We start from the raw sequence: 25,205 nt of genomic DNA, 5'->3' as shown, positions 1-25,205 counted from the left end.
CAGGTCCTCATTGTACCTCTTTTCCCCTTATACTTCCCTAATTCCTTACACCATCTATCTGCTCTTCAGAAATCCAAAGAAAAAACACAACAAAAATCCCTAAAAAGCTTTAATTAAACCTCTCTGCAGGATAAATTTCAGCTGACAGTTTTTTTTTTTTTTTTTTTTTTTTTTTCATAGAAGCGACACAACAGAATAAACAAGAAGCTTGTTACAGGAATCTTGAATTCTAAGTATTACTTGGACAAGCAAGTTGTTTCATGTTTATGCTTTTCCTTTAGAATAACGTGAATCTCCAAAAGGTAGAAAACAAAATATTCTTTGCTTAGTTTTCTCATGTATTCAACCTTTGCTCCCATGTTAGAGCTGTATGCCGTTATGACACAGAAGTTGAATCATAGGAAAAAAAAGTTTGGAGTAATTAGTTATGACTATTTCAGGCAATTCCTGAATATTGAAGATGTGAAGACGCCCTGTGCCTTTTTTTTTTTTTTTAATATAAAAACATATCATCCCATTTGTATTTCTTGTTGCTGTCACAGTGGGAGTAACTATTAAAATTACTTTGATTGTGCCGGAACCAATGCTATAGAAAATCCCAAGTCACTTATTTTTCAGGAACCATTGTCCTTGAATACTAAATCTTAAACTGCAGAACTTTGACATTCTGCAATAATACATTCTTACTAATAGAAAAACATGCTTACCATGTCTTCTTGGAAGTAGATGATTACTGTAACTAATGTTAATTACAAAAGCAATTATCAGAGTTTTATTTGTAGTATTTCTTGGATCACTTTGTTATCATGTATTCAAAGCAAAAATAATAATTGCATTGCATCAGGTGATTTCAAACAAAGTCCAGAATATTGTTGCTTCATCCATCAGACTGAATTATCCAAAAATGCAATTATTATAGTATTGTAATATTTATCATATCTTCTGAGATAGTGGTGTGTGTAATGCTGTCATCTTCTACTTATAAGGTCTTCCCTGTGTTCTTGTTTATAAATGTTTTAATGAGCACTCTTAAGTGATTTCTGCTGATGTAGATGTTGTAAATCCTAACAAGTTCTTCTTTCTTGCCTCTCCTTTTCTATTTTTTTTTTCTTTTATTATCATTAGCACAGATGACCTTAGGAAATCAGCAATTTTTTTTTCCTAGGAACTGTGCTTCCCTCCCTTCTCCCAAAGTTTTGTTAGGAACGTTGTGAACCACTGTTTAAACTAGAATGGTTTCCAACACGCCTTCTCACTACTACTGTATTTTAAAGGTAGTTTTAAAAGTGTAGAAGACAAGTTTGCCAAAAGAATCAGGTTCAACTAAGAAAATATGTACACTGCTTTGACTCAGTAAACTCATACTCGGTATGGTTCATCTTCTTCATATTTACTTTTGCCCATATTAGAAAACAATTAGCTTACTAAACAAATTTGAGTATTTGGGAAGAAAAAATCTACTTTGAGTCTCTCTCATTTGACTAAGAATTACATGATATTTGATAAGCTTGTTTAAAAATGGACATATCCAAATATTATTGTAAACACCCATTGATTTGTTTTACCTGCAATATAAGTATTTTACTTAGTTGGCTTACATAGTAGCTAATAATATTTGTTAATGTAATTTAACTGCTGTGAACCTTTACTGAACAAATATTGAAATTTATACAAGTCAAAGAAAGAGAATCTCTAATGACTTTTGTAAAAGCTTCCATTTAATAGTTAAGGAGAAAAGTTTATATGACATACCAGATGCAATTAACAGTAGATTTTACATTTAATAAAAAGAAAGAAGCATATGTATTTGCTTTATTCATTCCATCATAATTTGCATTAGAGCTGTGGGTGTTTAATGAGCAAATTCCAGCTAAAATGCTATATTGATTTTCTAAGTGAACTTTGTAATAGCTATCTACCTTACAAAAGCTCTCTGTTTACAATTGTTTTCTTTACTAAAAACTAAAAATGTTTTAGAATTGATGAGTTTAGCATGATGATTCTTTTAAAATAAAGAGCTCTTGTAGAGTATGCAGAGGTTTTAGTTACAAGGCGAAAGATGTTATTAAATTATTCCAAAGCAAATAAAGTTTATGCAACTAAATAGTACTGTCACATTTGTATATATTGCATTATTTATATATATTGGAAAGAATTCTTTTTTCTTAATTTTTCACCTTGGAAATTGAATATTTTAATTCTTGAATGTCATTATATGTATATGAATTAGTAAATAACGCAATTCATTTTAGCTTAATACTTGACCATTCATAGTTCATTTTGTATGTCATTTTCATGCTTGAAACATGAGTACTATAAGAATTTGTGTTTCTTGTTGGTCAGGCCTCAAGATAAACAGGATAGGGTTGGTTGGTGCACCATTGGAAGGTCTCCAAGAAAAACCTCATGGTGTCGACCAGAGCAGTTGGTGACTAAGTAGCTGGATTACTTTTTCATTGGATCAGACATCAAGTGAGCATTCCAATATGGGGCTAGTGATTTGCTGAATATGACATGTCTTGAATGGGACTTAGGAACCTGACTCGTTACTCTCAAGTATTTTTTGCTTGGCATTTTTAAGAAGCATTGGGATAATAACCTGGATAATTTTTTTACAGTTTTTCATATGGAGGATTTTTATGTTTTTATGGACACCTTACACTTCACATACTTTCCTAAATTTGACATCAAATGTTTTATGTTGCTGCTGTATTGAAACCCAGAGATGTATATGTTTCATTGGCTTATTTGAAGAATCTCATGAATCTTATGATTTAGATGACTTCTGAACATGAACAGCATGACATAACGCAGTTTCCTCAGGGTCACAAAGGCTAAGATAATGCTGAATCCTTGTTTGGAGATGCACAAACGTTCCTTATCCCATGCTCCAAGCTCTTTGCCCAATTTTCAAAGAAATAATCCACATAGTTCTTTAACCTAGGGCTAATCTTCTGATACTATGTCTATTCATTTTTAGGTAGTCTTTAAGTTGTAATTGAAAGCATAGCAGTCTGCATGGAGGTCTATCTGCTAAGCAGCTTTCAGGAATTGAACTGGACTTTTGACTGACTCATCCATTAGCTCAATCTTAATGTTGAACATATTGTTAACAACATCATACTATTGAATACCTGAAAGTGTGTAGCTATTATCATACTTTAAAAAATAAATTTGTAAAAATATTAAATACCATAAGAAGTGTATAGGCATTGGATAACAGAAATGTCTAACCTAAATTCAGCAGAAGCTGTGGCTGGTAAAGGAATGTTAAGTTTTGTAGCCTGTTGAAATGAGTTAGATGAAGACTTCATTATTTTTAACTCTATTTTTTGTCATTTCTTGTTGTCAGTGTCAGTATTGCTACACGGTGTTAAAATGCCACTGTCCTAAGTATCTTTTTCTTTTCTTTTTTTTTTTTTCTTTTAAATTGGAAAAGTTAAGTCAGTTCTCCACAGCTGCTAGTTAAAAGACAGTATTTTGTAATAAACCTTTTAGGTGGGGTTCACTGTTCAAGGCAATCAGCCTTTTGGCTGCTATCAGGAATGGTGAGATCTCAGATAAGCGGGATGCTTACGTCACCTGCAAAATCTCTTTCTCTGAGTGTTTTCATATTGCTATATATACATTTCTTTGGTTTCAAGACAAATAAGCAATATTTTTTTTATTTTTTTAAGGCCTATATATTCATTATTGCCACTGGTTATTACTCCTCAGAGAGGGAAATAGATAAAGCAAAACACAGACATTCTAGTGTACTCACATGCTCAAGATCCATTTTAACATTCAGCAAATGGCAATTTTCCATGCTGAGATGGGGAAAAAATAAGATCTGATAGAAGGAGTACACTTAAAGAGACCAGATGGAAGTTAATTAATCTGGAAATTAATTAACTCCAGAACAGTAATAAGTACAAAATCTACAGTTATTTTAGACAGCTTTCTACTCATTGCAGCAATTGTTTTCATGATGAAAATTTTATAATGTTTTCATTTGCAGCTTTATGGAAGGGGTTCTCTGTGCAGTGTCTCTGGCATCAGACTAGATAAACTGACATAATTTACTGGAAAAAAATATAGTAAAAGAGTACTGTAAAGTACACATAGGTAATAATTACCACACATTAAAAAACTGCTTGTGTATTCCAGATCCAGCCGGGACCTAGTGGTTGCAGTGTAGTTTAAGCAGACACTCAGTGCAGAGGTACAAGATTCTCTGCCATCACAGACCTCAGCAGCCTGAGTGGAAGTCTGATGAGCCCACCCCATACAGTTTCTTCTTGCCAAGTCACCTACCTTTTCAGACATTGGACTCCTCTTCTGCAAGTGCTGTGTACTTATTCCTGCCTACCACAGTGTGCGCAGGCAGCTTTGTACCTGTTTTACTCATGCTTTATTTTTTCCCTTCCACATCAAGCAAAGCTTTCTTGTTGCAAATGGGGCAAATAGATCCTAGAGAAAAGTTATATTGTTCTTGTGGAACAAGAAAATGCTCAGATAGAATTAGGTCAGTATTTTGTAAATTGTGTGGACATTTCAAGCTATGGGCTTCTGATGCTGATTTCTTTTGGGGAGGGCAGGGGCTGGGCTGGAGGAGTAAGGATGCAACTTGTTAAACCTCAGGCCTGATCACTAGGTTTGCAGCTCCTCTACAGATTTTTGTGAGACGAGGAACTACACCCCCAGAAGTAACATTTAGCCTTTCTTTATATTCTTTTGTCCCATCTACTGTTATTGTGCAATGTTTTGTTCTTTTGCTAGAGCTTCAAGAAACATTTCTTTACCCCTCAGGAACACACTTCTCCCCAGCCTGGGGACAAGAGGATTGCTTTCCTGCCTTGAGCATCTTCCTAATTCATCTTTCCACATGCTTTTTCTGATCATCTTCTCACCCATCTTACTTCCCTGGTTATCTGAGCTTCTTGTATTTCAGTTGTTTGTTGGTTGTTGGGTTTTTCCCTTGGTACAGATAAAGTGTTTCTGGTAAAGCCATGCCAATGATACAGCTGCTACCAAAATCTGCTGATCCATTTTGCCAAGAAGTAGAAAGTGTTTTATATTATATAGTGTGAAGTTTTTATACAATAATGTAGAAACGTGAAGTAACAGTAGAAAAACTAACATATAATGGCAACAAAGTTGATGTCAACTGAGGTAAGAATGAAGGGGATAAAAGCTCTAGGCTGACGTGAAAAGGAAGCTTTTCTTTGAGATCTCAATGACATTAGCAGTGGTTCAGTAGGAGGAAAGAGTTCTTAAGAGAGTAAGGAGGTCCAACAGCAGTGGCTTAATAAAGAAGAGACTTGAGAAGGGGAGTAAAAAAATTAGATGCCAAAATTAGAAAGAGTGTAGTATGGTGTTAGGAGGCTGTGGCTGAACACCAACGTGGCATTCTCATGTGCATTCAGAACTCTGTGACCTGCAGACCTTTCTCATAGTTTATTTTGTTGGAAGTTCCCATGACAATCAGTGAGGATATAGTCCTCTGTCTTGAAGTGACAGCAGCCTTTCTATGGTATCCTGAAAGTCCCTAGACATTCAGACTGCAGGGTTTTATGATGACTGTGAGGAGATTTGCAGTATTGCAGAGGGAAATGATGAAAGTATGAATAAAGATTTTAGTGGAGGCAGGGTCGAGGTAAGGATTCTGGCAGTGTGCCAGAAATGGTGTTAGACATATTGACAGGGGAGAGGCAGGAAGAAAGCATAAGCTCGGGATGAGGAATGACTTGAAGGTGTTAGTTTGCTCCCAAGGATAGACAGTAAATCTTAGTTTATTGGCACCTAATGCTCCAAGGTCCATGTATGCCGTAACAGATAATATAACAGTATATTACACAATAAAGCAAAGGGTTGGCAGGGAAGGAGACATGCCAGCACTGCCGTTTTTGTGATACCAGAGATAAACATACTGGGAAAATATTAAAATTTGTAGTATTTATGTCAGCATGCCACCCTGATAGGAAGCGGTGTGATGATGGAAGTATTTTCAATGGGCCATTACTCTTAACTCTGTGTGATGTAGAAGAAACCTACCATTGTCTCTTATGATTTGGAGATTTAAAATGCATTTTTCGATGATGCAAGTATTCCATGAAGCAAAGCAAATCACTTCCTTACCCTGTTTGATTATAAAGAGGTCAATTTGAAAACCCATAGCTTTATTTCATTCTTTAAAGTATTCATTTTAGCAGTCTGTAGCTATTTAGTGTTGTGTCTGAAGAGTAATATAGACCTTATGCAAAGTAATCTGAGGTCAGTGGAAAAATGTTGATTTTAGCAGATGCTGGCAAAGGCCCATGTAAATGTGCATAATAGTGTCTTTCCCTGTAAAGCTTGTTGGTAAAACACACTGGTTACATTTGCAGCTCTCGTGGAAGAAGTTTATTCTGCTCAACGAGAACGTGATGAGGCCGTCATGGCAAGGCTTAGATTAGCCAATGAAGAGAGAGATGAAGCATTTTTACGAGTCCAGCGGTTGGAAGAATGTCTGAAAGAGTAAGTTTGCGTTTACTGCCCTGTGCAAAAAGATTGTTGTGTTAGTCTGTGATGGTCATAAACTGCTTGACAGAAATTTTGTTGAAAATCTTAGTACAAACTTGTCTATGATGAAATACCAAGCTAGTGCTAGTCTTACTGTGCTATTGGTTAATTTTTTAGCCATCTTTTGAGACCATATTTTTCACTGGAGACTGAGTGCAAGGTGAACAATTTTGATTACAAAAATTAAAAATATAATCAAAAGCTTTGGTATTGATTTATTCAGACATAAATAAGAGGAATGTGACATTTTACAAGGATCTTTTGACATGGAGTACCAAAATGTCAGTCAGAAGTTGCAATGTATAGGAAATCAATCAAGCCTTTAAGCCCAGTAGACATTTCTTTCAGCAGAATTTCTACTAATTATGTGGGTGATGTAGTAAAAATATGTTTTCCTCCATGTCTTCAGTGTAGGAGCAGTTTGTAAGGGAAGAAAGGTATAACTAATACTTTCTAGAAATTTACATAGTACCATGTTAACCCAACAGAAATAGTCAATCTCTTGTTAAAGACAATGTGTGAGTCAGGAGAAGAAGATAAGAACAGTTTCTTTTCTCTCTTTGGGATATACATAGCTTTGAAGCTATAGTTTGCTTTTGTGTAATCCTTCTCCATCCAAGTTGTGATCATTTTGGCTATCATCCAATACCCCCCACAGTCTAGAGTGGCTGAGAAATTTCTCCTATTTTTCTGTCAAGAGAAATTTAAAAGAAAATAAATAGGAAAATGAGTAGCTACAAACAAGTTAGAACCACTTCTCATGCAATATATGAATAAGTTCGTGGAACTTAATGTACGTGACCTTGTCCACATGTACCCTTTTGAATATTTGTCTGTTCCCTAAAATTTCTCAACACACAACAATTCCACCACAACAATTCTTGCTCTCTTTATATTCTGTGTAGGCTAAAATGGCCTACAGCCTTAAAATTGAAGAGGGTTAAAGGTCAAGCTGGAGGGGAATAAGGCATTCAGAAATTGTTACTGACATCTGATCCTTGAAATTATATGCTTTCTTGCCTTTTTTCTGTTTCATCTGTGGAATCTGTTTTGGTGGTTCTCCATTTCAAATTTTCACTCTCCTTTTTTGCATTATACTCACGTCTTGTCTTTTCTCTGTTGCTCATCTGCTTTTTCTCCACAGCTTCCTTGTCTTTTTTTTTGTTTGTTTGTTTTTATAAATATTATTGTTTCTTCTTTATGGCCTTTGTAACTCATCTTTTACTTCCACTTCAGTCCTTTGTCATTTCTTCTATGAATCCAATAAGACTGCTGTTATTTTAATTGTGTTTTTCAGCTAGCTGAAAATGTGAAAGCAAAAGAAATATAAGAGAGAAGGGCAAACAAGATAGGAGAACTGATGGAGGCAACAAAATGGGGACAAAACCAATCTATTCAGAAGAATTGTGCTTGCCAAGTTGCTTGTATATGATAGAACTAGAGTTTCAGTATTTTGCAGGATCTCCCATTCTGCCCTCCTGATACTGACTGTGGCACTGGCAGCTCATTGGGAACAACCATAACCCAAGTCTATCACATCCCGAGTACGTTGTGACCTGTCACTGAGAGCATTACCAAATTCCTTAAGGAGATCCCAAATAGGCTTCTGAATCCCTAAGGGCACAAAGATGTTGCTGAAAAAAATGTTACATGCTTTTATTTTTATTAGTAGCTTTTAGTGTTGGACATCAGAGTGATAGAGAAGAAAAATCTTAATTGACAGAAGCCACAAAGGCAGAGATCCCAAGTGCTGTATTTGTTCCCAGATTAAAGTATGTTAATCATCTGTGCTGCTAGCACTTAATGGTAACGAATTATTGGGCATTAATTGCTTAATATGTAATTAGCTGAAGGGGATAGAAAATCATTCTTTATGTCCAATAGAAGTCATGTTCCCTGCATCAGCTGTCTTAATATTTGCCTCTTTTCTGACCTTGCTACCTATTAAGCCAAAGTAGTTTTATCGGAATGTCTTAAACCATATCAGACAGTATAAGATACTTAAAGTTGCCTTGCTCTGTTACACTAATTTACTCAGTACTACCTCAGTCCGTGGTGACTGCAGCCATTTCCACAACCTGACCACTGTCAAGCTGACCATAGATCTTTTTTCTTCCATATCAGTCATCTCTGTGACAGCACCTTCTTGATAACACTGTGTTTCTTCCAAAAAGAGTGTTGCTATAATACAGAGAAACAGTGCTTGTTGTGATTACTGATTTGGGGGTTTTGCATTCTTTTTATTTGAATAAAATTCTTTGTTATTTTTGAAATCTTTGGGGATTACAGAATCAAGAAGACAGGATTACCTCCACCAAGCTCAGCTGCTTTTCTTCTGGTTTACACGTGCTAAGCTTAGAGGATGCTAATTAATGTAGCTGTACACCTTGCAAGCAGGAAATTGCTGAGTGGAGCCAAGATCCTGCTGGACCACTGGCCTGGCCCCAGCACTCAGGCTTTTCAGAACATTAAGCATCATTACTAACTGTGGTAGCACTTCACCTGAGGTGACAAGCATACTTTTCTACTCCTGCATGGATGTCTGGCATGTTGCAATGGGAGGAGCAAGCCAGGATTGTGCTAAGAAGAATCAAATTGAGGTGCTTAGGGCTCAGCTGCCCTCTGCAGTATTCACAAGAGTAGAGTGATTCTGAAACCTCACCCCTAATTTATCAGTAAAGGTTATCTCACTATTTATCTTAACTAAGCCTCATTTTTACACACTGCCTTCTCAGAATCAGAGCCAACCCCACAAGGAAATTACTTTTCTTAGCCTCCTTATTCTAAATAGTTTAATACTTTGGCTGAATGGAAATTGGGGGGAGCAAGTTCACCTTGACTCTCCACTAATCCTTTGGAAGGAGCAGTGATGATGGGATGAGCCATGAGGGACTTGGTTTATTTTGTTTAATTTGGGGATTTCTTCTAGAATCTTGGATCTTTTCCAACTACCACCCTTCATATATTCTTCCTGATGCTGGTTGTTCAAAACGTCAAGCTTTCTGTCGTAAAGGTGGAGCACATAGAGTATTTTTTTGCAAAGTTTGTAGACTACTTGTGCCACAGGCATCGAGTTTTAGATCACAAGTCACTCCCTCCATCTGCTTTGGACTTTTTCCAATCAGAGATTTCTACAAGAGGGCAATACTGAACAGACTACCAACCTTTATCAAACGCTTTAATGCTTTCTTTAAATTAGCTGCTAGAGCAATTCTATTGTCATTATTTAACTGTAGCAACTGAAATTCTTTTCGTTTTGTTAGCTCTAGGGGATATGTTAGTGTAATGTGTGCAGAAATGGGGGGGAAGGAACCCTTGGTTATTGCTGTTTAAAGTTGTGAGACATCTAAGGGCAAATCATGAGAGGCACCAAGGCAAATACTCAGCTTTGGTTACTGCTTTTTAATAAATACTGTCACCTTAGGAAAACAGATCCCTTGTGACAGCAGTATGCTGAAAAGCTACACTTACGGTAGAAGTTCATGTTCTTTTTCCCACCCCCATTTCCTGTTTAAGGTGTCCTGCTTACCCAGCCCGATGGTCAGCTGGGTGATTTGTTGACCCATATTTTTAGCAGGGTAGAAGTCCTCTGGAGATGCCAGATCAGTCCTGCCAATTTACTTTGGCAAACACTGTTCCTTTCATTGTGAATACAAACTAGATGAAGATCCATTTTTAAGTCCCTCATGAAGTGGAACTTGGAGCAATGTAAAAACCTAGAGTAGGAACTCTACAAGGAGCCAAATCAAGGAGCCAGTTCTGAGAATTTAGACTTACATCTTTGTTGTTTTATGGTTTATATTACTTTACAAATACAACTGTAATGCTGCAAAGTTAGCTTTTTGTGTTTTTTTGTTTGTTTTATTTGGTTGCTGACTGTATGTGTTGAAGTAATTGTTTCTAAACTCCATATAATATACCAGCTATTGCACAACAGTAGTACATTCTGAATTGTATCTTTTTGATTTAAAGAATTAATTTCTCTACGGTCAATTTACTTTGTTTACTGTTATCTAGTAAAACTAATGCTTTAAGGTAAAAGGTGATGGTGTGCTGTCAAGTGCTCGGCGATGTTTGCTAGCTAAAATCTTGGCCCTATAGCAGCATCTGTCACAACACTACTGAAGTGTGTGTTGCTGTTTAGCAGATGTTTAGTGGCTCATATCTGTCTTTTTAAATAGTGAACACTAGTAATAAACCTATTTTTAATAAAAGTCACCATTAAGTAAGTAGCAATGGAGTGGTGATGTAATTATAATGTACTTGTTTTTCCAGAAATGAGGTCTCGTCCATTATAAAATACACATAAATGTTGTAAATGATGTGCTGTACATATAACTAAGCTTAAGTAAAGTAAAATATATAGCATCTCATTTATTAGGTCATTGTGCTTTCACTCATTGCTTTTGCACAGTCAATGTTGAAATGCGTATAACTAAATTCCTTGTATCATCTTTATATTTGACAGTTCAATATATGTTATGTTAAATAAAAAGGGGAGACTGTGCAGGAGCGGGTTATTCTGTACTTAAATAAGGGTCTTGCAGAGAATTGGCTTAACTTACTATTTTATGCAAGATGTAAAAACAAAACATTTTTAAGGAAATTTCAACTAGTGTTTTTTTTTTTGCTCCTTTTGGAAGAGAGAGGTAGAAAAAGAATTACTTTTAAATGAAAAACAAACAAACAAACAAAAAAAAACCACAATCTTTGCAAAAGTCCTGTCCTGTTTCATTTGGGGTGCAGTAAAAAAAAACAAAAATACAACATCAGGTAAAAGTTGTAAGTCCAGAAATAAATAAAATAAGAGCATCAGTCATTTCTATCACTGGGGAACTTTCTTCATCTAAGCACATATGAACAATTGATCCTTGTAGTCATATATAGCAGTAAACATTAATAACTTAACAGTCTGAAGTCAGTGCTGAAGATATGGAGCATTATTGAAAGATGGAGTCGAGCAGGTGGCACTTTAATATGTTCAGTGTCATGGTTGACTCTAAAGACTAGTAGAATGAAATTACTTGAGGTTCTAAAGATTTAAAAAGCGAACTCATTTTGCTGCACTAAGGAAATGCTACTGATCAGGCTTTCTGTGTCCCTTTTTTCTAGGCTAGAAAATATTAACCCTGAAGAAAATGACATGGTAAGCCATTCTCTGAGGAGATTTCTTGATGTCAGTCTTATATCTTAGAGGCTTAAGTTCAATTGAGTGGGTTTCAAGAACTAAGATGTGGGAAAAAGAAGAATTGACACACTAATAATGTACATCTTTGCTGCAATATGAAAATTCAATAACTTCACTCAGTCAATTTACAATTCACATGTGCCTATTAATTAAAACCCTATATTAAATAAAATATATTAAAACTTCATGTCTGACTAACATATAATGCTGTTGGTAGACATTACAGGAATTACTGAACAGAATAAACAATGCAGACACAGGGATAGATATACTGAAGAACGGAGCTATAATTCTGAATCGAATACACAGGACCAAAGAACGTAAAAAGAAAATAATAGCTGAGGAAATGACTGCAGTAATAGAACAACGGGATGCTGCTTTGTATCAAGTAAGTCTCTACAAGTGTGTAAACACTCAATACCAAATTCCTTCTTTTTTTTTTTTTTTGTCTAAATTTAAGTTTGGGGAATAAAATTATTGCTAACTTCCCTTTGCTGAAAATCTCAAAAACCGCCCTTGTGGTAAACAGATGATTAACGAGCAACTGTTTCTTCAAGGTAGGAGTGCCCATTGAAATGATGTCAATCCATTTCAGAGGAAAGGTTGTGTATTGTTTGCACCTGATCACTAGATGACCCTTAAAAAAAAAAAAAAAGAAAAGTTTTCAGTATTATTGTCCAATCCATAAAAATATTAAGGGCTTTGTTTTGCAGTATGCTGTAGTTGTAGTCCCACTGGGTGACTGGGACTCAAGGATTTGTAAAGGGTTATAAGTGGCAAAAATATACCTTAAAGGAAGATAAAAGTGCCACATGTAACCAAGTGATTCCTTCCTTTGTTTCTTTACATTCAGAAGCTGAAACCCAGCATGTGGTCTGTGACTCTCCATGTCTTACACTTCTGCTACGTATCTTAAGAGAATATGATGTCCTTTTTTTTGCTCAGATCAGCCATTCCCTGCACTTTCCTACTTTCACAGAAAAATATTGTCTTCATTCTCTTCACCTTGGAGTCTCCCTGTTTTTCCTGCCTCATGGGAGAGTTGTTTTGGCAGGTTTTTTCTTTCCTGGATTTTTAAACTATACTTAGCTCAATAGGAATAGTCTGTAGGGAGAAGCAGACTAAGTAGGAGTTTATACCTCCTGAGAAAACACAGTATTTTAGACTGGATGGATGTCCTTATGCATTTATCCTAACCAAAAAAAAAAAATAAAAATAAAAATAAAAAAATCTAGTTCTTATTTCAATATTGAAAATTTAGATATTCATTGAATATGAGTAACCTAAGTTAGCCTACATCTAAATAATTGTCATTATATTTAAGATCAGGCTTGTGGTCTTGACTGGTACTGATAATGTTGATTGAATTTATATAATTTTCACTTTTTTTTTTTTAGTCGCCATTGTTTTTACATTCTATCCTACTGTAACCTCAAAAGCCTCATCTGCTTGGTGCTTAAAATATTTTGTGTCTATATCCAATATGCACAAAAATGTCTATATCCAATATGCACAAAAATGATTTTGTGTCTATATCCAATATGCAAAGGATATTAATGTTGGAACTCTACTTTTTCACTGTGCTTTCTTTTGCTTTTATAGCAATGATGAGCAGCATAGCTACTGGGGCACATCCAACCATCCTGCCAAAAGTTGTTGCTCTTTGTTTTTTTAATTATGATTGGCTTTCTTCTGTGCGCAGGGCATTTGAAAAGTGGGCAACTCATTAGAGAAAAGCTTTCAGCAAAAGAGAAGGATCTGCTGATAGTTTTATTTTTGTTCTGCCAGGTTTTGGTTCTTTATTGAAGTGGACTTTCAGGCATACTTGGACCGTAAATATTTCATGAAGGATGTCAGAAGAATGTCCTTGTATGGTGTTATAATATACATTTTAATTGAGCTGGTTTTTATGCTGCCTGTTCAAGGAGTAATCCACAGATGTTTATGAGTCTTTTTTTCCAAGTATTCTGCTTGGAAATTATTAAAGATAATTATTTTATAAAATAGTGAGTCAAGTACCACAGCTAGCAAAGCCATCTTTAGGTCTAACAGTGAAAAGCACAGGTAATGTTAAATAGGTAGTGCAGCTGAAAAAATAAATGAATGAAATAATACCACTCCCCCAACTCAAATTTAAGTATTTGATATTTAGCTGTAGCACTGTAATTTATTATTTATTGCAATTTATAATATTTTTCTAATTATTATTAATTAAAGTGTTGCTCATATGTTGTGTTTCCACATTAGTGATCCTTTTGTGGCTGTAACTATTGAATCTGGAAGACAGGTCCTTGGAATTGAAGCTATTATATCAACCTGTGTTTCTTACTTGATGATTCCTTGGGAATTCGTACGGTACTTGAATTATTAGTAGTCTTTTGTTAACATTGCAATAACAGTAGTTATTACAGTGCTAACAGCAAGAACAATAGGAGAGGGATTCCTACATTAGACCACAAAGGGACTAGATATAATTCAGGGGATGTATATGCTTAGCATAACAAATGCAAATTATTAGAAGTTAGAACTGAGGTCACCTCAGGCATTCATAACATATGCAAGTTAAAATCTTTTCTTTTTGGTGGAGGTGACATCAAAATGGGGGGTGGAGGTGCAGGGGGGACTGATGAGAACAGACTGAGGCAAAGCAGAAATAGAGTAAGCCATTAGCATGCAGTGCCTACCTTCTGGAAGAAAGCAATTCTAAAATTCAGAGGTCAGTGGGCAATGGATGAAGCTAAAAACTTCATGACATGTTGTATGAAGACTGTGTTGTGCTGTTCCTGATTGCTGTTGTGCAGTGCTGGAGACAACAGTGTCTTCTGAGTGATCACAATAACCAGTTCCATGTGAGAGAGGACTGCCAATCTGATAATAAATGCTGGGACAGAAGTTTAATACAACTGGATCTATTATCCTTCTTAACAGTTTTTGTTTTTCACAGGAGACTGGCAGTTGACAATTAAACACCATGAATATAAATAACGTCTAGCTGTTGGAGTTTTACTTGTAGAATTTCTGATTTTTCTCAGTACGAAAGAATAACAGAAAAGCTATCCAACTCAAACACATTGCTTTGTTTTTAAGTAAGGAACATGTTACATTGCTAGAGAATGGGCATTCTATAAACTGCATTTCTTGTGACCAAATAAATATAGACTGCTTTCAACTCATATTTTGGTAGTTTTGCAATGTCTTTTCTGGTAGCCATACTATGAAGCTACATTTTACTGAACTGCTGTTGCATGCATAGAATGGTTAGCTAGTTCTTCTGTTTGAATTTCACTTGAATATTTACTTTTTTATTCTTCAAAAAAATAAAAAACATTGCTCATGTCTTAGAACGTGTATGAAAACACTTTCTGAGCCTTAAAACCCCAGCAACTGTGCATCCTTTTTGAGACTTCAAATGTGAATGTTGCTTCTTATTAGGAAGCAGATAGAGGCACTGCTATCACTGTATTGAGCTGCACATGTGTATGTAATCTTAGATCATTCACTAGATTGCTGAGCAAATATGCAAACTACTTTTTGTGTGTGTGAAAACAAATAAAATGGTATAAACTCAAATATTTGATACTACTTTTAGTATGTATTTTCAAGTGAATAAAAAACAAACAACTAAAGCGTGGCTAAACATTGACATCCATCTTCTCCTGTACCTACCCCCTTAAAAAAACACACTCAACTGTTTGGTTGTATTTGCTAAGATATGTTTGTTAGTGAAGAGATACTGTGTTGTACTGGGAAGTTTGTGTCTGTTTTATGACTTGTTCTATGAGAAGAAAATGAAGAAAGACGCTGACTATCATGAGATATAAAGCATAAGTTTCTTGTCTTTATTGTTTGGATTTGTTTAAAGCCATTCAAGAAAAAAAACTTACCTGTCCAGTTGGTTGTACTACAGTTCTGCCTTTCTTCAAAAGTCTGTCTTGCTTGAGTAATCCGATTAGTGACAGACATTTAGGAAAGCTTATACATGGCCATAGTCACATTGTGTGATCTTTATAAAATACTTTAAGGAAAGTGGTTTCCAGCAGGAGGCAATACAGTGCAATATCTCACACTAGCAACCACTTATTAACCATATTACACCTTATGGACAGGCATGTTAATGTGATTACAAGGTTTGCAGCTGGAGGTGGGGACTTGAGTGAGTCATTACAATTACTTTTCTTACGATTTAGAGAAGAAAGGGGACCTTTCTTAATGATACTGCTTGAAGGAAGTGATTTTAAAGAAGCTAAATAAGAGATGAGATGGCTTATAGTTCAGGGGATTGCGTGTGTGTTACATTTCAGTCCTAATTTTCTTTCTGTAGGCAATTTTTAATTGCGAAGTCAGTTCTATACAGAGTTTTAAATAGTAAAGGTGTAGAGTTTTCAGTTTAACAAAAACAAACAAACATAACTCAACCAAGGTTTCATGGCTGGCAAAGTATCATCTGTAATACCCTGATCCTGAAGCAGTAACGTAACTGGCAAGCAGACCTGGTTTTACAGCTTTGAATAGTTTGATCACATCCTGCTGTGCAGGAACATGCTTATGACTGTTCATGTAAAAAACTGGCATGCACCCAGTTGCTCATCTGAAGCAAGTTTAAGTACCTTTCTCCATTTTGAGGCACTGTTTGGCAATGAGCAGGAGTTTTTCGTCATTGAAAACAAAGATGAGAAGCACTGCTTGACTTCCCATCATTATCAGTTTCGACTGATGACTAATAACTGATAAATGTCTGTAGTTACAAGCCATTTTTTTGCTAACTTTTTTGTAATGTTCTGCTCAAACAATTTCCCTACTTCTGCACAAAATAAGGTGTACAACTCTGTTATCTGCAATTCACAGAACATTAAGGCATTCTCAGCACACATGAGCAAACAGGTCTTATTGAAGTAATTAATGCAAGTAAGTGTAAAAACAACAGAAGCATACATGAATGAAAAAAATGACTTATGTATCTTGGACCCTTAATTGGGGAATCCTTAGGTGTTACAATGCTGCATGATTCTTATCTTACTACAGAAATAATTCCTTTGCATCCCATACCACAGTTTAGGATGTCATTTTTAGTAATTTGAATTAGCAGTTGAGTTTTACATTCTGTTTTGGTATCCTTTGATGCTTCCCCTACTACCTTTCCCCTTTTGCCCGCGTATTTGGTAAACACAAGAAAAGAAAAGGTAGAATGCTGGTAGAATGCACAGTTGTTTCTGAAGCAGGCATCTGCTGTAGGGTAGGGATGATTTTTGGTCACAGGGTATTTTCAGGAGAAAAATGAAGGTAAAGGGGCCTTTTCTTGTAATTTGAGGATCCAAGGACCATTATCCTGGTTCATGCTTATGACTGGTGTGCTTTGGGCAGGCAACAGCAATTGTCTGTTGCCCTTATTTGCAGAGCTTTTCATTTGCAATAAGAAGTAGCAGGTGAGTGAGTGGGTGAGGGGAAATTACTTGCCAGCAGGATGGTTAAGCAGAGAGAGGTCAGGTGAGCTATCTGCAAGGTGCCCCTTTTGGTGCTTAATTTTAGTCCACATCATGAGAGAAAACAATAGGGATATAGAATAAGTAATGGAATAAATTTTAAAAATATATATAATTTGATATTCAACATTAAAAGTTACACTATGACAGCAGGGGAAGGGGAAAGAAATGTAATAGGAATTGAGGAAATTATTAACAATTTATTGATATTCACATTAGTGAATCACAACAGACTTTTCTTCTTTGGAGGTAAGGCTAAATAAGAGGGATTCTGAAAAAAAAGATCATAAAAAGCCAAGTCATATGAGCAATTGTTGTGATTAGTATTATTAGTCTTCCATTTGGGTGTGTTGCATTGGAACAGTGCTTTAGAGTGCATTTATTTATGTGTACCTAAATAAAGATAATCCTTTCAAAGTTTAACTAAATCCATGTTTCAGAAAGTCCATTTAAGCTGAAATGGTCAAATCCATGTTATCCTTTGCTGCTTCTTAGAATAATCTAAGTAAGTTTCATTAGCTACAGAGTTTACAGCGTTCCAAAGGAGCCAATGACCTCTGTAGCTGGGAGGCATGGAGCACTGAAGTATCATGTAAAACTATTGGGAATGATGCTGAAGAATATCAAGAATCTTTTGTGTCTTACAAAAGCGCAGATTCTTCCCTACCTAGCAGCTTTAGTGTTCTAAAAATAAACCAAGCTGGAAAAATGATAATAGTTACTTTCTGAGACAATTAGGTATGCACTGTCTCTCTACCTTAGATATATTTGTGCTACCTGGAGCATGAGCATTTTCCAGGGGAACGCTCAGTTAAATATTTGGCTACATTCAGAAGATGTATGAAGTATTCTTTTCCTTCTGAAGTAAGAATTTCAGTCCACGAAATCCCAATAGAGAGGAAACTGCCCAAACAAAATCCTGTTGAAGTCTTGCATTGGGAATTCTGATTTGTGTAGAATATTCCCCAAAAGAATAATGCTTATTTAAGCTTCCATCATGGTTCTCTGTTATGTTGCTTAATCCTTGTATATAACATACAGTTCTCAAAACAATAGGAAAGCTGATTAGATGTGAGATGTTTGGGGAGAATTATAGGAGATTAGACAGAGAATATTTGGAGACATCTGTGTGTGTGACGTTTGTTGGTCTTTTGATATAGCAGAGATTGTGATTTCTTCAAAGTCAGGTGTTAGTATTGAATGAAACTCCCTTTGACTTCACTGGAGCCAGCATTTCATTAGTAAAAGTGTCTTCCAGCATATTCCTTAGTTTGACTACAGCAAAGCTTTGGTTGCATGAGGTGGTGTAGTTTCTGAGTTAATGATGTTCACAGCTGGAAGCGCAGGTCATATGGTAGGGCATTAGTGGGAGAGAGTGGATGATCTGGAGGAAATTACTCTAAGGAGCTCTTATACCTAACTTTTGTATTTAGTCCGTGAATGCTAAATATGAGTAAATACGTAAATGTGAATGTAGTGTTTCCTTGAAGAGAGGGATTACAGTTTGCCTTTTTGAACTTGTGAAGCAAATTTTTAATTGCTACTGCATTTCCTCTTTTTACTGCCATAAGGTTTTGACTGAATGATGCCCTGAGACATGATTGTTTGCATTGTTAAATCACCTGTTGTTCCTCTGCAAACAGTGTGTTGTAGAATTCACAAAATACATGTCTGCATGGTATCTGAGGGCATGATCAAGTCTTGTGCCTTTAATTGTAAACTTTAATGAATTTCCAGTAGAACATTCATCTTCTCTTCAGTACCTAGAAACTCCTCACCCCTTTGAAAATGACAGTAAATTTGCATGCAAGCTTGTTTGATTAATTGCTGTTTGACACTTCTATCACAGTGCTAAGCTCTAGGTTCACACAGCTTAGACTTCCAAGCCAATTTCTAGAATTAATTTAAATATTTAATGTCAAAACTCTGGGATGAAAGAGCAGAAAAATGTTTTGTATGCTTATTGATCATCTGTTTCAATAGCAACAACCCATAGATGAAATTTTCAATGTGATACAAGCAGAATTCAATCAGTATTCCCTCTGAAGAGGAGACTGAATGATTGTGCATGCAATAAATTCTCTAAGTACCAGTACTGTTTAGAGGTACTTAAAGGAAGTTTTCCATGGGACTTAATAGTCAGCACCTAACTTGAAACTGTAAGATGTTAAGTCTGCTTTTGGTTTACTTGCATGTTGGTTAAAGCATCTCTGATTTTCTTAGAAATTAAAAATATCCAACTATATGTTTCTTTTTGAAAAGCTGGTTTTGTTAGACAACTTCCTGGGAAATATTTCTGCAAAAGTACCTGTTATTTTGGGTACCCGGATGAGTTTGCATAAAAATTCTGTCTCTGACAGGAGAGGTTTGTGCTTGATATTTATATTTAACGTGGAGTCTGGAAAGGGTGATATGTCTGACCTCTGAATTTCCCTTCTTGCAACTACCCTCTTACCATTTACTGAATGCTCACAATTGCAACTTTGCTGTTGGTTATGTTTCTGTGAGCAAGTAGTTGGAACAAGTAAGAACAAATACGGAGTAGGAAACAATTAGTTCCTAGCACCTGAGATTCACGTGAACACAGTTTTCTGTGTGTGTGTGTGTGTTGGGAGGTGTTATTGGGTTGAATTGCATTGTTTTTGGTGTGATAAGGAGTTGGTTCGTTTGGGTTTTACTTTGGACTGACTGTAGCCTAAATCTGTGAACTAAGTAAATACACATTTGTTTCAGAGTGCACCAGGTGCATTCCTGGAGTGCATCTTTGAGCTTGTTTTAATCAAAAAAGGAATCCAGTTTATGCTGTGGAGAGGGCACTCCTTGGTTCAAACCAAACCATATTAAATAGAGACAAGTGAGAGAAATTCTAAATTGCACTCTCAGAGCAAAGCAATATGCAAATTATATTTTTTCAGTGAAGATCTTTGAGACTTATTGAGAACTTTAGACAAAAGTTCAAGTGTACATTATTTGTAAGTATGGAAAAGAAAAACAAATCCTTCTAATTCAATAAAATAATTTTAAAATTAGTTACATTAATGCTCCGATAGACTATTAAATAAATTTAAGGATAAAAATGCAAGAGGTGACTTCAAGAAGGAGAATTAGATTTTTTAAAAATACCTAAAAAGAAGTAAAAGTATCAATGTTTTTGGAGGAAGTTTTCCAGTATGCTCTTATTCAACCTTTTTACTTTTAAAATTATTAATGACTTTGTATGCAGACTTTTCTGATGAAGATTTTGCATATGTCCACAAGACACATATCAATTGTGTTCCTTCAGCGAGAACCAGGTTTCTAAACTAGTATAATAGATCACAAATAAATTGACATGAAGATTATAAAGTTTGGATTTAAATGGGCAATGAAGATATCTTCCAAGGATACATTTCTGATCATGCCACTACCATAACATCAGTAGTTGACTGAGAATTTTGTGGGACGTGGAGCTAAGGAAAATGGATAGAGCTACTCTTTGTTGACTTCATTTATTTTTTTATCCCTGAGTCTCTAAAATGAAATATTCACCTATATTTTAGCATTAGAACACCCTCCTCAGTCACCTTCATTATTCAGGATTGGTGTTAAGCTATAAAGAGTGGTAGTGAGTAAGAAAATTTATGTCTGGCAGTAACAGAAGATGTAAGGAAAAGTGATTGTAGTAGTGCTAAGGTCATTACTTATTTACAGCAGGATGGTACCTTGTGAAGGAAGTGGTGCAAGACTTCATAAGTATTATTGTAATTGTGATTTCTTTCTAGATTTCTATTTGTTTTTAAATGAGCAAGTAACCAAAATACCACAACTGCAATTTCCCCTCTTCCTTTGATCTGTACATTGTGACCTTTTTTTTTCTTGGCTGTGAAGCCATTAGTCAGTTTCTAGAAATCCTTAGACTTGATGAAGTCAATTTATGTATTCTGGTTTACAGTGTTTGGTGGCCCTGGCAAAAAAATAAATAAATAAAAATAAAAAAAATCCATGAATATTCTTTTTGAAAGAAAGATTTCATAGTAGTACTGTTTAATTTATCTATGTCTCATGTACCAAGTATGCCTAGATTTGTTTGTTGTATGGCTTTACTGTTTCGTGCTTCAGATGGTGAGTATCTAGGATTTGCCCTCTTTTCGATGTTTTGTTTATTCACCATTAATTATTTTTCAAGCTGAGTTGCTCGAGAAGAAAAATTTAGCTTCTGTTACCCTCTGTTGCAAATGACGGGCATGCATTGCATGTGGAGGGCTTGTGATTTTAAGATAAGGTGGTTGGGGAACTTGTTAATGTTTTCTGATGTTATATTTTATTGCCATTCCTGTCAGTAGTATTTTTGGTGTATTTATTATTGAGTATGCTGTGGGTATACACAAAGTTTGTTTTTTTAAAGTCATATTCCAGTTTATAGTTTATTTTTACATTGAAAATACTTTTGTAAATGACACAATTCAAATATGTAGAAATGCTTATTTAAAGGCAGTCACAAAAGCTGAGATTGTGTAAAGTATCAACATTTTGACTATACCGAAAAGGAAAAAAAATAATTGTGGATAAAGAACAGTACTACACCATAAAAACAGAGCAACTTTTTGCAATTCTGGATGTATCAGAAATACAGAATATGTGTTCCAAATAAGTTTATAGGTTCAGAATATTACATTGGTATAATGTACCAAACAGGATAATGTAGAATGCAGAAGCATTATTGTTTCTGAATACTATTGATACTTCTTTGTGTTGTTGGTAATGTAAAATTGATATTGCCTTTTGCAAGAGAGTTTTAACATTACTTCTAGCTAATGATTTAGCAGTTATAAAATTATAAATCTAAGTATAGTAAATTAAAAGGTCTGTTGTAGCATAGAGCTCTGTATTGGAGGAATGGTTATGGCCACTTTGCTTCCAGGACTTGCATTAGATGAGTTCACAGAATCACAGAATCACAGAATTTCTAGGTTGGAAGAGACCTCAAGATCGAGTCCAACCTCTGACCTAACACTAACAGTCCCCACTAAACCATATCCCTAAGCTCTACATCTAAACGTCTTTTAAAGACTTCCAGGGATGGTGACTCCACCACCTCCCTGGGCAGCCCGTTCCAGTGCCTAACAACCCTTTCAGTAAAGAAATTCTTCCTAACATCTAACCTAAAACTCCCCTGGCGTAACTTTAGCCCATTCCCCCTCGTCCTGTCACCAGGCACATGGGAGAACAGGCCAACCCCCACCTCGCTACAGCCTCCTTTAATGTACTTATACAGAGCAATAAGGTCACCCCTGAGCCTCCTCTTCTCTAGGCTGAACAAGCCCAGCTCCTTCAGCCGCTCCTCATAGGACTTGCTCTCCAGGCCCCTCACCAGCTTCGTCGCCCTTCTTTGGACCCGCTCAAGCACCTCGATGTCCTTCTTGTAGCGAGGGGCCCAAAACTGAACACAGTACTCGAGGTGCAGCCTCACCAGAGCCGAGTACAGGGGGACGATCACCTCCCTAGCCCTGCTGGTTACAGTGTTTCTGATACAAGCCAGGATGCCGTTGGCCTTCTTGGCCACCTGAGCACACTGCTGGCTTATATTCAGCCGACTAGTCACTGACACTGAGTTGTCACTGACAGTTAGGATTTTCTTCCAGGTCATGTTCTAATCATGATGAGTAATCATAATCATTATACCTCAGACAGAGATTGTATTAATAGCTCCCAGCGATGTTAGGAAACGATAGCTTTCACTCTTTGTCTGGAAGAACTTTTGTTTGTTGTGTTCAGGACAGACATGAACATCACCTATTTGTGAGTTTATTTCCTTTGTCTTTTATAGCTTTGAGAAAAGTGTTTTTTATCAGTCCGCAAGGATTTTTTTTTTAGCCTTGTTTTTGGAGGTCCCATTTATAATCAAAATATTAAGACTTTAACTGAATCTGCAAAGCTAGTCTTGAAAATCTCACTGTGAAAATGAAAGCATCCAGTACAAACCTCCCAGAAGAAACAACAAAATCCTTGTTAATCCCCTGTACTAAAATCATCAGCCTACTTTCTACTGTAGGCTCTGCCTCTTCAGCAGAGCCAGCCTACTTTCTACTAGCCAGCAGCTGTGCATCTCATTACATGTTCTCTTTATGTCATGTGTGTTGTCTTCTATGGTATCCAGACACTTCTCAGCAGTAGTTATGCATTTACCAGTTTTGTTTATTTTGGCAGGCAGTTCCATCACTTAGCTTTCAGGATTTGTCATAACATTCTTCTATTGTTGTGTTTTTCTTAAAATTTCTCTGCTTAGGGTGTCCTATCCTCTATACATGAGGGATGGAATTGCCAGGAAGCTTTGAGCTGGATGAAGGTAGTGTTGGAAAATGCACATGTCAAATGCAGCTGATTTTAGGTTTAAGCATTCCTGCTTTTCTGTGACTTATCTGAAGGCTTTTATGTGGCTGTTAATTCAAAGCTGCATAATCAAGGTATAGAATGCTCTTGAGAAGAGTAACGTGAATCCCTACAAAACACTTCAGTGAAGCTAAAAATAATTTCTGTTACAGTGTTCAAATTTTTAGATGCCATCATTACTTAATATTTTAAGTCTTATTCATGTACTAAAATCATGCAGACATTTCTCACTGTTATTGAAACTGAGCAATAGAAAACTTAGAAATGTGTGGTTTTGTTTTAGTTTTGCAGAGCTTTTATTTACTTTCTTAAGCATTTCTTTGTGGGGTATCATTGTCTTCCATATCAGACATATGACATGTGAGTCAATTTAAGCTTTTGCAAAGCTAGTTAAGCTCTCTTGATTTTTTTTTTATTTTTTTGTTTTTAGTATTTTTATACCATTTTGCAATGTAGATAAGCAATTTGAAAAGATGTCTGAAATATGAATTTTATAGATTTGCTATTACCTAGGTTTCAGCATTGGTGAGAAACTGATTTCACAATGAAATATGAAAATTTATAAGGTTACTTCATTTTGACACCTGTTTGCAGGCTGTTATAATACTAGTATTAATATTGCCTTCAGGTACTTGTGATCTTCAGTGTTAAGGTTTGTTAAAAAAAGCTTGTTGGTTCCTTGGAGAAAAGAGTAACTACTTCTGACTTTAGGTCATTTATTCAAGAACTATTTCTTGTCCCTGGCATATCTGCAGAGTTCTGTGCTGTCACCTACCTAGTTAGCTGTTATAGTTTGTCATAATCTCTAGTTTAAAGCAGCTTTTATTATAAAGAAATTTTGGGATAACACATTACATGCAACATTAAAACTGAAGAACTGACACTTAAGCAACTGATGGCTCAATTAAGAGTACAGTATTTAGCAGGACAAACAGATAATGTGTACAGTGAGGAAAACCTGCAGTCCCATGATTACGGTATCTGAATAAAGAGATTAAAAAAACGTGGCTTCTGTGCAGTGGTCCATGATACTATTTTCTGAAATAATGTGATGATATTTAAAAATGGACCAGGAGTATTCCTGTCCTTTTACGCTGTAAATGCCAACTTAAGGTTTAGACAATAGTCTTGTTTGCATATGGATTTTAACAAAATCCATTGAAGATTATTTGAAAACTACCTCATTAGAATGACAGATTGTTTACTAAATCTTGTTTTCTTGTCAACTAATAATGGTTATGTTCAATTAAACAATGTTACACTTCCTAAAAACATGTCTCTGTCAGCAGTTGAGTGCCTTGCATATACGTGTATCTGAGGATCAGATTTCGAATTTCTAGAACTAGGTGAAGGATCAGGCTGAACACTCATTTCTAAAATTTATCTTTTCGTACGTCTTTGGTAGCTGGTATTGCTGAAAACTTAGGTGTATCAGTCAACACTGCCTGCCTCCACTCTACTACGTATATTTTTGAGTACTATCACTATGGGGATGCGGGAAAGGTTTTAAACAAAAGCAGTTATCAGCTATCTGTCAGATGTCTCTTGGCCATGGGCCATCTAGTTGTAATGGAACTGGCTATGCTGAGGAGTCAGCAAAACATGTGGCCACAGGATGCAATAGC

At 35.8% G+C, this 25,205-nt stretch overlaps 1 protein-coding gene across 19 annotated transcripts in view; it reads left to right on the top strand.

Moving 5' to 3' along the window:
* The window catches only part of MIPOL1 (mirror-image polydactyly 1), a 189,431-nt gene that overhangs the window by 62,294 nt on the left and 101,932 nt on the right, over window positions 1-25,205 (top strand). For all 19 annotated transcript variants that reach the window (XR_011096990.1, XM_068683294.1, XM_068683293.1 and 16 more), the window contains 3 exons: window positions 6,369-6,498; window positions 11,656-11,689; window positions 11,949-12,119. Coding sequence is in view for 18 of the 19 variants with exons in the window: in XM_068683294.1 (XP_068539395.1) it covers window positions 6,369-6,498; window positions 11,656-11,689; window positions 11,949-12,119 (335 nt within the window). In the remaining variant the exon portion in view is untranslated. The remainder of the gene's footprint in view (window positions 1-6,368; window positions 6,499-11,655; window positions 11,690-11,948; window positions 12,120-25,205) is intronic.

Source organism: Anas acuta, chromosome 5 (assembly GCF_963932015.1).
Source record: "Anas acuta chromosome 5, bAnaAcu1.1, whole genome shotgun sequence".
Taxonomy (NCBI): Eukaryota; Metazoa; Chordata; class Aves; order Anseriformes; family Anatidae; genus Anas; species Anas acuta.
Note: the sequence above shows the minus strand (reverse complement) of the source record. Positions and strands in the feature narration are given on the sequence as shown.